At 44.3% G+C, this 12,628-nt stretch overlaps 1 protein-coding gene across 1 annotated transcript in view; it reads right to left on the bottom strand.

Annotated features, from left to right (window-relative positions):
- Nucleotides 1-3,339: 3,339 nt before the first annotated feature.
- The window catches only part of LOC306782336 (uncharacterized protein), a 9,749-nt gene continuing 460 nt past the window's right edge, over nt 3,340-12,628 (bottom strand). Inside the window, exons 2-7 of the mRNA XM_079275652.1 lie at nt 12,164-12,285; nt 11,465-11,684; nt 10,213-10,358; nt 7,587-7,731; nt 5,090-5,234; nt 3,340-4,089 (exon numbers count right to left, since the gene is read on the bottom strand). Of these exons, the coding sequence (XP_079131778.1) occupies nt 4,002-4,089; nt 5,090-5,234; nt 7,587-7,731; nt 10,213-10,358; nt 11,465-11,684; nt 12,164-12,285 (866 nt within the window). The 3' untranslated portion in view covers nt 3,340-4,001. The remainder of the gene's footprint in view (nt 4,090-5,089; nt 5,235-7,586; nt 7,732-10,212; nt 10,359-11,464; nt 11,685-12,163; nt 12,286-12,628) is intronic.

Genomic DNA, 12,628 nt, shown 5'->3' with positions numbered 1-12,628 from the left:
GGGCAGTATACCGGTTTTTTATTTCCAGTATGATATGAATTCTTCACACACATTATACCGGTGCATAGCTGAAACAACTGGTGTCTGCTCTCAACAGGCAGCTAAATATATTCTTTGCTGCTGTCAGCGCTAGTTGTCTTATATGTATTGAGAGGGAACTCTAGTCATGGTCATAACTTTATAGCACAACAATTAACAACCCACAACTAACGCTCTTTAGCAGAGAAAAACACCACAGCACACAACAGTCTGACACATAAACAATTTGTAACATTAATAATTGTACATTTAGAAAATTTCCTCCGTCGCTCCAGTAACGTTACATTAAAGAACAGAACAGAGCGATGCAGGATGAACAAAGACAGACCGGAGATGCACCGATAGAGTTCGACACATATGCAACGCTGATTACCGTAATATGCGTGGTATTTGTTATAAATGTACGTTGGTGCAAAGAGTGTGACAACAAGCTGTACAGGGAGGGGCTTAGGATACAGGGGAATGTAGGTGAAGGAAACTGGAAGAGACGGAAGACACGCCACACAAACAGCTGTTCACCGCTCGTCACCATCCTGCAGACCAGTGATTCTCAACTGGTGGTTCGTCACGGGACTTTGCTTTATGCAGCGGAGTTATTCACGCTCCTTTCCAGCATTTACGGCACTTTGTTCAGCTGTGCAGGAAAAACACAGACGAATGAGTTGTAAATCACGTCACGTGATGCAGTTTAACCAATAAAATAAGGGTATTCTGATACGTTTCCTGACGCCAGTGAGATGCACCCACACCGTGACACAGGGAAGAGACAAGGAAAGACTTTACAGAGCAGCGCTCTGATAATGTTAGACGTGACACTCAAATATTTGTATAGTCCCTTCAAAGAATCAAACTGCTAAAAAGACCACAGTCATAAACCTTTACACAAAAAACGATGTAAGAAATTACTGCTTATAGTGCATGATAAATAATGCATTTATGCAATAAAAAAAATACAATGTAAGATCCCAGTTAACTGATGAACACCTCAGATCTGTTCTGAGAATTGCCACAACCAAACTGACACCAAACGTTGACGCACTGGTTAAAAAGGGTGACCAACAGCACTGTTCCCACTGAAATTAAATGCAAGTTACTTTTTAGGTCATGTATTTTACTTGGAATTTATATTAGTTCACACAAACACTCCATTCATCTGCTACTGGCCCGGCCCGTCTGTCAAATTGTAAAACTCAATGTGGCCCCAGAGCCAAAAAGTTTGCCCACCCCTGGTTTGAAGCCTCCCAGGCGTTTTTAACTATCTTTGGCGCCCCCTTTTGGTCATTTTGGAGATAGCATGTCATGGGTTTCAAATCTGCTTATGCCACTCTCTCATCCGACACGAATCCTGACACTTCAGTCAGTTTGGTTCAAACAGGCAGTAAAGCATCAAAGCTGTCTTTTAGCATTAGTATAAATATTTCTACCCTCGACTCTTCCATGAGGTTGCTTTGAACTCTCGGCTCACATCTGACCTCTTTTGCGTAGATCTGTGTGAAATCTGTAAGTCTCTGCTTCAGGCTCTTTCTCTCTCTCCACTCTGTGGATTTCTTTCTTGACACAAGCTTTAACCTTGTTTTGGTGAAGATAGTGTCTGCCCAACTCATTCCCCCAATTCCCATCTCTCCCTGTCAGTCTCTCGACGAGTGTTTGTTCCCCAGTTGGCAGGGAGTCGGTGGCAGGCAGGCAGGCAGGCAGCCCCCCCCCCCCGCCCCCGCACCAGATGGGGCATTGTCAGGAAGTAATGAGTGGAAAACACCTGCTTCTCCAGCGAACTCCACTCCTTCATTTTCAGCCATTTGACACAACATATGCAGGATGCACATACAAAACCAAGTGACCGTGACGAGAACAGCAGTGGGCGATGGCTACAGATATCTAGCACTTTGTTGCATCAGTCAACGAGGTGACATGTCTGGTATAATTCACCTTTACTTGTAGATCAGTGTACCGAGGGCTGTCAGGACTACCTGATTAATTGACACCGGTGTTGCCATGTCACAGATCTGCATCCTGCCTGGACTTTACGCTCATATCTTTGGCTGCTCTCTGTATTCTCTGCACAGATCCTGCCTCGCCCTAAGCCGTTGTCCGGTGGTTTATCCTCGAGGCACTATATCAAGGTCGAAATGTCTCTGTAAACTACACTTCTCTCCCTCCCAACCAGAACCTTGTACCTCTGGGACAGCTCCACTGTGTGAAACTCCTGATACAAAGTCTTGTCTTTTCTGGCCAACCAGTTGAAGCCCCAGGACCTAAGCCCACTGGGAGCACACATCGTTTCACTCATGACTGACTCAAAGGCCAAAACGAGATGGTGCTCGCTGGCATTTCACATGCAGGAGGGCATTTTCAATTTACGACATTGTATTTTTTGCAGCAGAGCGTGAAGATGTTGTGAGACGTCTTTCTGTTTTGGTGAAAAACAAAACGCCCCATCTGTTTTCCTCTTTATTCCTGGGCTTGTTGAAGACATAAAATCAGCAGACGTTTGTGGAGTTGGAAAAAGAAAAACAAAGGGTCTGTAAAAATTCCTGACAAAGAGTGTCTGCAGCAGAGCCGAGCTGTACAGGGGGCTTGAATAATCAGTTTAATAACATTATCCTGGCTGTGCTCTGTGGCGCATGTATCCGTTAATGGAGTGTCATTGTTAAACTGTCGCTTCGCCTATTATTAACGACGGCCTACGGTCAACCACACACAGATAATAAAACCACATAAAGCCCAACATAACTTCAACAGACAAGCGTAATGAAATTCTTTGCGTTCGGAGCACGGTTATGGTAATAAGCGATGGTGCTGTGGGACAGCATTAAGGGTTACAAGATACAAAATTTGAAAGATGAAGTTGTAGTCTATGATGACTTTGGCGGGGAATCGGAATCGGCTAAATCGAGGTACTACCGGAGGCTAACCCTGCCGATTCTTATAATGGATGGGCAAAGTTTTAAAGTTACCTGACTTTACTACTATTCTCACTGTGTTGAAGTGTGAGTTTTCAGTTCACGAGTATGTTTGTTAGCTGAACTGGCTGAGAATGGGTTTGTGCCTGCAGGCGGATTGGGAGAAACACAAGCATGCACAGTACTTTGAGTAAAGGTCACTGCTTCAGAGGGCTTACACACTGAAGGGGAAGGTTGGTAAACAAACTGATGCAAGCTTGAGATGGCATTGGATGGAGAAGATGTTCGGCCCAGCGGGCGTGCAGCTTTCACGTTGTCAATACTTGTCAACCTCTTTTGTCACGCTAAAATGGAACAAAATGAGTGGCGCACACACAGGCGGACAGCAAATGAATATTTTCTGAAAGCCATTTAATATCAAAGAAATCCAGAGTACAGTAAATAAAATGTAGAGTGTGTGGCGGTAAAAAGATTATTTTAACCTTCTGACAGAAGCTGCTTCCCGCTTTGGAAAAAGAGGATGAAAGGGAAACAAATCAACGAAATAAAACCTTGTCCTATCAACCAAATGGCTCATTCATAATACACAGCTGAGCAATTATGTTTGCGACAGAAAAGAGAGAGAATTGCAGATGAGTGTTTACAGCTCTTACAGTACACAAGATTAATCCCCCATCATGTTGCTAAGAATGGAGCTCACCGTTTTCCACAGTGCAGAATAAATGAAAAGAAAATTGCCAAGATGCACAACTTCAGCCTATACACGCAAGCAAAGCAGCATTCGTGCCTCTAAAGCAATCATTTGCCCTTAAGTTTACATGTTGTTTTTCTCACACCCAGCTTCGCTCTCCCTTTCCGTCGGTCTCCAAACATCCCTCTTTTTACCCCCTTTCCTCCCCGTCTGCTGCCTCGATGTGACCACCCTGATACCTGCACATCCTCCCTCTTTAAGGATCCTCTCCATGCCATCCCTCATTTTCTGGTCACCCGCTCCATCTTACTCGCCTCTTACTCACTCCCCCCCGACCATCCCCCTCCTCATCCTTCCACCTGCCTGTGCAGTCAAACCAGAGGTTGTTTGTCTGCACAGGTGGAGGGCAGGGACTCCACACTGGCTTTGTAGATGGGCTTCTTCTGAGACCGGTCATCACTGGCGAGAGAAGAGGGAGAAGGAAAGACAGAGGAGCATTATTATCAGTATATCGACCTCCCAGCAGGCACTAGAAAACATAAGTGAGGAAATTATAGACTAGGACCGAGCGACGTAGCCATGATGTGAAAGTCTCTCTCTCTCTCTCTCTCTCTCTCTCTCTGCTCATATACACATATGGCAGCAAATGCTGCCATTTCTTCTCGGCCACCACCAAGACACAGAGATCATGTATAAAGCATGCACTCATGGAAATTGTGTCCTTTGAAGATTCTTCTTTTTTTGGGAAAGAAGTGAATAAGGGAAGCAGCATGGGGTCATGGTGCACATTAACATGCTGTCAGCAATAGGTTGAATTGGACTTCGCTTCCGCTCTCATCATCGCTGTCGCCTTTATATGTACTTTAAATACGATCACGGAATTGAAGCTGCTGCCATTAGCCCAGGCTCTCCACAAGCAGAAAGTGTGGAGAAACACGTGGGAGAGGAGGGAGCATGAAAGAGATCAAGGACGGGGTCAAAGTCTGTCAGGGCAGCTGAGATCGACCTTAATATTCAACACCGATAACACCTTTCAAAACGCATAAAAGCACACAGACACTAGTCTGCACATGTGTGAAAAAGGTTTTCTGCAAGATCACTCGGCAATATATAAGACGCATACACACAATGTGACGTATACACCAAGGTGCACACCGGCACATGCGGCAAAATACACACACTGTAACTGTAATGGCCTCGGTTCTATCGCATGAGACAGAATGAAATATTGCAGCAATAACCATAAACGTAATATAAAGTCAAACTGCGGGAGGAGAGGGGAAAATAGAAAGGACTGGACGAAGCGCAGTTAAAAATAAAAATAAAAATCAGACACGCGCACGCATTCCCTCGCACTCAGAGGCACTTTATCAATCAGATTTAGATTACTATTTAAAAGATCAGATCACAAGTAAAGACAAAAGTGACGCGCACACACACTCAAACAGTTGTTTCTTACATGGGTCCCTTGCAGGCCTTGGCGCGCTTGGCTCTGCGGCACAGGAATACACTCATGGAGAGGATGAACACCAGGAGAGAGAGGGCCGCTGCCGAGGTCATCAACACGAGACGGCCATTACTGGACTCGTACCAGCGGGCATCCTCTGCGGGACAGATCAGTCAGACATGAAGGCAAACATGCATCACACGGACTCTGAAATCGGCAAAACTACAAGTTCTTCCTGCCTCCAGGCAAAGCATCTAAAGGCAACTTCCTGTTTGTTTGTGGAAGAAAAGAGTGTCTGTGCAGAGCTCAGATGGCCATTCTGCCGCTCACCGCACCGGTCTTCAAGAAGTCTGCTCTTTGCCATTTTAAAATGCCGAATTATCCCTAACAAAGTAAAAAATGAAGAATTATGGTTCAGAGGATTTGGAGCAGCAACAAACGCACGGTTTGCCTGTTCATATACAGTAGCCGTATTCCAGATGTGAAGGGGATTTCTTGGCACCAGGACTGTTTGTTTAAGGTTTGCACTGCTATTGTAGTGCAAACTCAAAGCAACAGCAGTGGCATGGAACATTTGCTGGCCATATCCCCCCCAACCATTATTCAAGCGTCTAGAGATTATTACTGTTTTTTTAATGACTACATTGTGCTTCAGAGAAAATACTGGAGAAACTGTGGAGCGCAGTGACCAATGAGACAATTGAAGAAGTAAAGAGATGACTCTACCATAATAAATAACATGCATTGGCTTCATTGCATTTTTAGAGGTTGCATAATTTCAACGAATGAAATTTCAAGGCTTATGAATCTTACTGGGGGAGAGGATGGTGTTTAAAAACTGCATGGCATTAACACAGTGCAGTCATCTCACAGGTCAACGATGAAGATGATGAAGACAGATGAAGTGCCATAAATTGGATTAGCTATAATGTTGTAATGAAATTAGTTCTCCAATCAGGAGACAAGACAGTTTGTCATTCACAAAGACAAAGAAAAGCCTGCTCTCCGTAGACATCCCTATGAAACACGATGATGCACTGTATACTTTCTCACGGTGTTAGAAAGACCCATGGGTGCATCTAAATCTCAGTTGGAATTAGTAACAAAAAATGAAGTCACAAAAAAGCCGAACCTAACCTGCTCCCAAATTTCAGTTTCCAACTAATCTGTAAGACTGCGTCTCTTCGCTGTGTAGGCGAAAGCAGCTGTGGTGGGCATCAGAGCGCCAACTAGTGGAGGAACTTCAACATGGTTCGATCAAAATAAAAGATTTTTTTTTTGCTAACATAAAAATGCTGTTATTTTGACTTGCCTTAGTTTCTTGGTTATTTTGTTGTTGTCCATTTGTGTTAATTTACCTTTTTAGTAATAGCCAATCCTCACTTATTTAGTTTTATTAATTCTGTTTTTGTATAATGTTGTTTTGTGTTGTTGAAAATTTCAAATTCAGTAATCGTCAAACTGGAACTCATCATTGAATTGACCCATTCCGTTTGAATAAGCCCCTCACCGATCACGACCCACCATCGGGTGGAGGCGTGTTTTGCCACTGTTAGCCTCGAAAGGACAAAGTGACGTTAGACACAACCCTGCGCCAATAACGGCTCCAAAGCAAGCGCTGAAGAAATAGGACTCTGAACAAATCACATTTGGATTCATCATGCCGGTGACGGGTAAGCAGTGTATTTTATTTTGGTCATTACAGCTGACGGTGACATAACACTAATTTACATCCCTGTTTATTTCTTCTCCCCTTTATTTCATCTTGTATTATTATTATTATTTTTGTATTATGGTGATTTTTTAACAATTACAAGTGGGCTTTAAGTTACAAAAGGTTAAGAAGCCCTTCTCTAGAGTGCACTTCTGTTTGACTTGACATTTCTGTCAAAAGAAGAAATAAATGAAAGATCAGGAGAAATCAATGCTTCTTTCACTGTTTAAATAATGATCCTCTAATCCTTAAAGCTGCTGCAGTTTAGTCATTGCCATTTATTTATTTAAAATGTATTAATGTCCTCTGGTATCATCTTACCTATTTTCATTTGACATTTTAAAGGTAATTTCAATACGGGCTTCTTTGTCACCTTTTCTGTGTGAGGTGTTTTCAAAAATGTCCTCACCTCTCTTTACAGCATTACAGTCTTTTCTCTACTTTTTATTATCATTCTAGTGTGCAGATAAATTAAACCTTAACCCCGTAGGCTATTTCTTTGGAAATGTAAGGCTTTAAAGGTTTCACACGCACTTTCGCAAAGGAGAACTTCTGCATAATGCTCCCGATGACGTAATGGCACACAAATACCAAAACTTTTTGGTCACATTTAAGCAGCTGATTGAAAAAGGAAGTAGTGTTTTTTTTGTTTTTGCTTAGAGCGGAATTACCCAGCATTTACGAAGAAAACCCAAACCGTTTTTTAGAAAGAAGAAGCGGGAAATGACCTTTCTACACTCAGTCAGTATAAAGGACAACAGGACTTTTCCAGTTCGATCTGTAGTCTTCCCTTACTTGACAGCACAGAGATGCTGATGGTGCGTTTCTTGCTGAGTGACTCCATAGAGGGATGCTGGGCTATGCAAGTGTACTGTCCTTCATCTATCGCGCTGATCTTCTTCAGCGTCAGCGTGGAGGAAGGCAGGATCCAGTCGTCACCCTGAAAGAGAAATATGGAGCCTTAGAAGAGAGCGTAAGAGAGTGCAACAAACAGAAAGCAGGGCAGAAAGTCGAAAAAAATAAAGAAATATTGGATGGATTGTTTGCAGCCCGAAGAGAATCGACAAACTCCTACAAATTACAATTGTGCTGAGCTTAGAGCACAAGAAAGATGGAGAATAGACGATGCTAGGCGACAGAGAGAAACAGAGAGTTTCAGACATGAGTGTATAAGAGGGAAGAGAACGAAAAGGAAGTAAAAGTGTTATTTGGGCGGATTTGTGTGTGAGTGACAGAGGGACAAAGAGAGAACGAAGTAGAACACAAAATGGAGAAACGGAGAGATTGGCAACAACAGTGGGGCGCAGACAGAAAGACTGCTGGTGCACGGCCACCAGAGAACAGTCCCCAAAGTCCTAAATGAAGTGTATTTACCTGAGTCGTAATCCCAACGAATGAACACACATCGACACAAGTCAATAACCCAGATAACACCGTCATCCGCGAAGAATGAAGCCACAACAACAGACTGTTAACACAACACGTAATGAGATGATGAGGGAGCGGGATGAATTGTTGACACAGAAATAGCTGCACTATTATGAGATAGAGCTCGACATGGGAGGAAACAAATAATAGGCCAAACACAAGGATTGGAAAACAAACGAACACAAGGGATGAGGTAAAAAAAAAAAACACAAAAAAGACATTACACCATGCAAATGATTTGGCTCCTGGGAGCTGCGGCTCCTGCCAAGAAAGCCCATTTCAAATTTGAATGGATCTGAATTAAGAGGATTTCCCATAAAGGCCAGGTCTGGCCAAAGCAGCATTTTGTATGCAAATCCACTGGCTTCCTAAGCAGTGGCCTGTTTCTGCCTCTGTCCTGCTGTCATTACCGGGGGCCAATGTGCCCACGGTGGCTGTCTGTCAAAGTGGGCCGTTTTTGATGGCGCTTTTCGCCCCGTATCCACTCCTGTCATGCATACAGTATAGGCTCACAGATAGAGAACAAACACAGCCACCGAACACCCCATCTCATCTTATCATTCCTCTCTTCCACGGACCTTTCTGTCACGCTAACAATAATTCTTCTTCTTCAAAGTGCAGTAGATTCCACAAATAATGACCCCAACAAAAAAATCCCAATAAACTCATAAGAATATGTGTAGGACAAACAGCATTAGCAGTATACAATGTCCACTGAATTGGATTTGGACTTGTAAGCCCATTTAAAACCCGGATTAGCAGTGACCCTTTAACAAGCATATTAACCATGAGCCCACTTATCAAAAAGAATAACGAAAGGGGGAACTTTCCAATTACGTGTGCCTGTTCCCAAGATATCGTCCTGGTTGCGGAGCTTCATTACACCGGTGGCTTGCTGGTTGTGGTAACGGTGATTTTTATGACATATATTACACAGAGTATATCTCCCAGCTCGTCAGCGTCTTCTTACATGCCTATTGTCACTTTGTCATTTTACACAGAGATGTCTTAATTTCCCCCGGGTGAGGGTTTCTTAGCTCAGCGAAGGGTCCAGTTGAATAATTCAATCCTGGTTAACCAAACACGAAAGAAAAAAATCATTCGAAATCTATACACATAATTGTTTTCAGGTTGACTGGCTCTTGTCTAGACCTCATTAAACTATTAATCCTCTGTAAGTGGGAAAGCCGCAATCCCCAGCGAGCGGTGGGCCTAAACCAACCGGTCACTTAAATACAGAGCATTTCTTCAGAAGAGGGGATGGAAAGACGACAGCCGAGAGGGGAAACAAGTGGCTTGAGAAAAACTCGGGGGGAGAAACGGTGTAAGAGGAGGAGAGAAAATTAGAAGAACGGTGTGAGCAAAGCCAGGAGAGAAAGAGGGAGCTAGAAAGCCTGTTCTCATCCCTAGGGCGGGAAATACAGACGCTTTGTAGCGTCCTCGAGGAGTCTGACACCCGCACACGACGCACCCTTTAGCGTCTGTTTGAGACGCACCGCCATTTTTTTTTTAGACATTTAAAAAAAATGCTCCAGGAGTGTGATGACGCTGTAGTCTAAAGACTATGGGAAATAAGGGACAAGACCGGAGTTTGTATCCCAAAGAGGTGTTGAGTCATTTTGAAGTAACATTAGTGATGTTTGTGACATCTTTTCTTTTGTTCCTTTGCTGTGTTGCCTGAACCTAAGCAACGGATTTAGCTTAAATCCACAACCTTAACCACGTGTTCACTGGGGCCGAGCTCTGGGCAACCCAGCGTGTTAGAAGGTGACGCCTCAGGGTCTGACAAAGTCAGTACGGGACGAGTTGGGAGCGTCAGTACGACGCGACGCACTAGGAATGAGAATGTGTTGGCCGAGACAGACTGGAACAAGACAGGAAGGAAATAAAGAGGTCACATCGACAGTGGAGGGAGGGAGCTGCTGGAGAGGGAATGCAAAGTTTGAGCGTAATGAGGACACTGCCGACGTGCAGAATCCGGAGGCTTTCTCACGTCTTTATTCCAGAAGTACAATGGCTCCTCCGATGAGCTGGCGGAGCAGCTCAGCACCACATCATCCCCGAGTCGCACCTTCAGCCCCTGTGGGACGTTCAAGTACCTGGTGTAGCCTTCCCTCGTCAGTGACAGCTCCCCCATGTCTACAGCCCAGCGGGAATGAAGGAACAACGATCGAGCGTTAATGAAGCGAGAAATTTCTCCAAGAGAACGTGACTGAACACATGTTTGCAGTGGTGGCAGCTGCTAAAACACTCGGATCTTTTAAGTATACAGGCTCAAGTTTGAATGCCTCCCAAAGGTGCAGACTGTCTCAAGCGATCAATAATAATGATAATAGGCTTCATCTTATCGAAGTCTTTAGAGAGGCAGTGTTGTGAATAATGGCTCATCTTCCATCTCAATAGATGGCCCACGTCCATCGAGCTCCTGGCTTCTCTCTCCCCCCCCCCCCACCGCGTCTCCTTCTCTCCGTTAGTCCGTTCTAATCTTTGCCGCTTATTGATTCCTCCCATGAGGCTCAGCAGCCTATCAAACAGCATTACGGTCGATTTGATGGCCACTGAGAAGATAGAGGACACTGACAATCTGACTTGCAAGCCATGGATGCCGTTTTATGCAAATATGTATCCCCACACTGAAATCTTCAAACTTGAGCCCCACCCAGGAGAATGCTTTTTTTTTGTTAGCCTGGAGTGCAGAGGAAAAAAAAAAAGAATGAAATCAAATGTCGTCAACCTATCATAGCAACACCGTGTTTGCACTGGATCTGTGCTTTTTGCAGTTATTTACTTGTACACCTCTGCAGCTGCATTGCATAGATGTGTCTTGTCTTATTAACGATCAATGTGTTTTTCTATCCCTCTCTGTGAAGAAAGCTGTATCCACACAGTGTCTGGAAAAGTGTCCCTCCCTCCTGCTGGTTGGAAATTGCAAAGCTTCAGACTTTCTTTGTTCCGTCTTCTCACCCAGACTGTTTACAGTCACTTTTTGTATGCTTCCTTCTTTGTCTATGCCACGCATTTCCTCATTGGCAAGTGCAACTCAGAAGCTGTGTATCTTATTTGTAAATCACAGTTGTACCTATCTTATTGTCTGAGTCCTGCTGTAATCTCTTTTCCCTCTGCAGGGGGCCGATAATTTGAAAAAAAAAAAAAAACCATCTAAGGTTTCTTTATTTATCAAAAGGGAAATACAGAGTCATTGTTCCACAGACAGCTCCCACCCATATATCAACCCACGCACTCACAATGCACTTTGAAGTCCAGCAGCGGGGAGGAGATGTAGGGCGTCTCGCTCACATCTTTGCCTTCGGTCACATTTCCGGCGTAGGACACACAGCGGTAGGGCCCCTCGTAGAACCTTCCTGCGCGGGGGATGGACAGGACAAGCCGGTCCGCAGTCCGCTCGATCTGCATCGAATAGAAGCACCACGATCGCTGCCAAACTGGACGCCAGTGCTGCATGTACTGAAGAAAGAACTTTGATTAAAGCTTGACACGGAAATATTTAGAAGAATAGAATCGCATGACGTTCTACTGTGAGGAGTATTCCGATGGGTTATGTTTCATGTGTTCTCCACCGTGTTGGACTACACAGCAGTCAGCTGCTCGACGGCGCTGATATTTGCATAGAGCAGTTGATTGCCCATGTAGGCAGAGTCATTGCAAATTCAGGCTATGAATGTTATGACATGGGTGCCAATGTCCAGGGAGCACTCTTTTCTAATGTACAGTATCAGCCTGTATGTAAAAACAAAACAGAATTAAGTGATTCATCTTTTGTTTCACTTTCCAAAATTCAAACGATAGGAATTAAACACTCGAGCACTCTGTCCTTTCTCATCAGCACTGCAATGTTGAAAGCACGGTCAAATGATGGTGAGAACTTTTGAAATGTACCCACTTCTCAAACCTCCCACCCACCCATTTGTTCCCGCCGGGCTCACCTTGGAGAAGACCTCAAAGTGGACCTGGCTGATGTTGAGTTCAGAGTCAGTGGACAGACACTCCAGCGTGACGCTCTGTCCCTCCAGGACCGGCTGGGTCGGTCCTTTAATGAGCAAAGTGGCTGCATGTGGACAGAGATTACACATGCAGGTTATTGATCACAACATGAATAGGCAGGCTGCTCGCTGGGGAGCTCGCTGCTGTTCGGGCAACACTTTCAAAACAACTGCTCCGTCTTCCTGACATTTGCTTCTGGCTCCTGTGGGGAAACAATACTCTCAAAGTCACCGTGGTCACAGCAACAGGTTCTGCTGCTTTACTGACGCTTGCAACAGAGGCTATTTGTCTTTCACCTCAGGCAAGAATTAGTTCACAGCACAAACTGTTTCATTGTTGTCACAAGCTGCGAGGGTTATATAGACGGGTCTCTGTATACAGTATGTATAAATAAAAACGTATTTAAC

This window comes from Melanostigma gelatinosum (genome assembly GCF_949748355.1).
Source record: "Melanostigma gelatinosum genome assembly, chromosome: 9".
Lineage (NCBI taxonomy): Eukaryota > Metazoa > Chordata > Actinopteri > Perciformes > Zoarcidae > Melanostigma > Melanostigma gelatinosum.
This window is presented reverse-complemented; position numbering and strand designations above follow the sequence as displayed.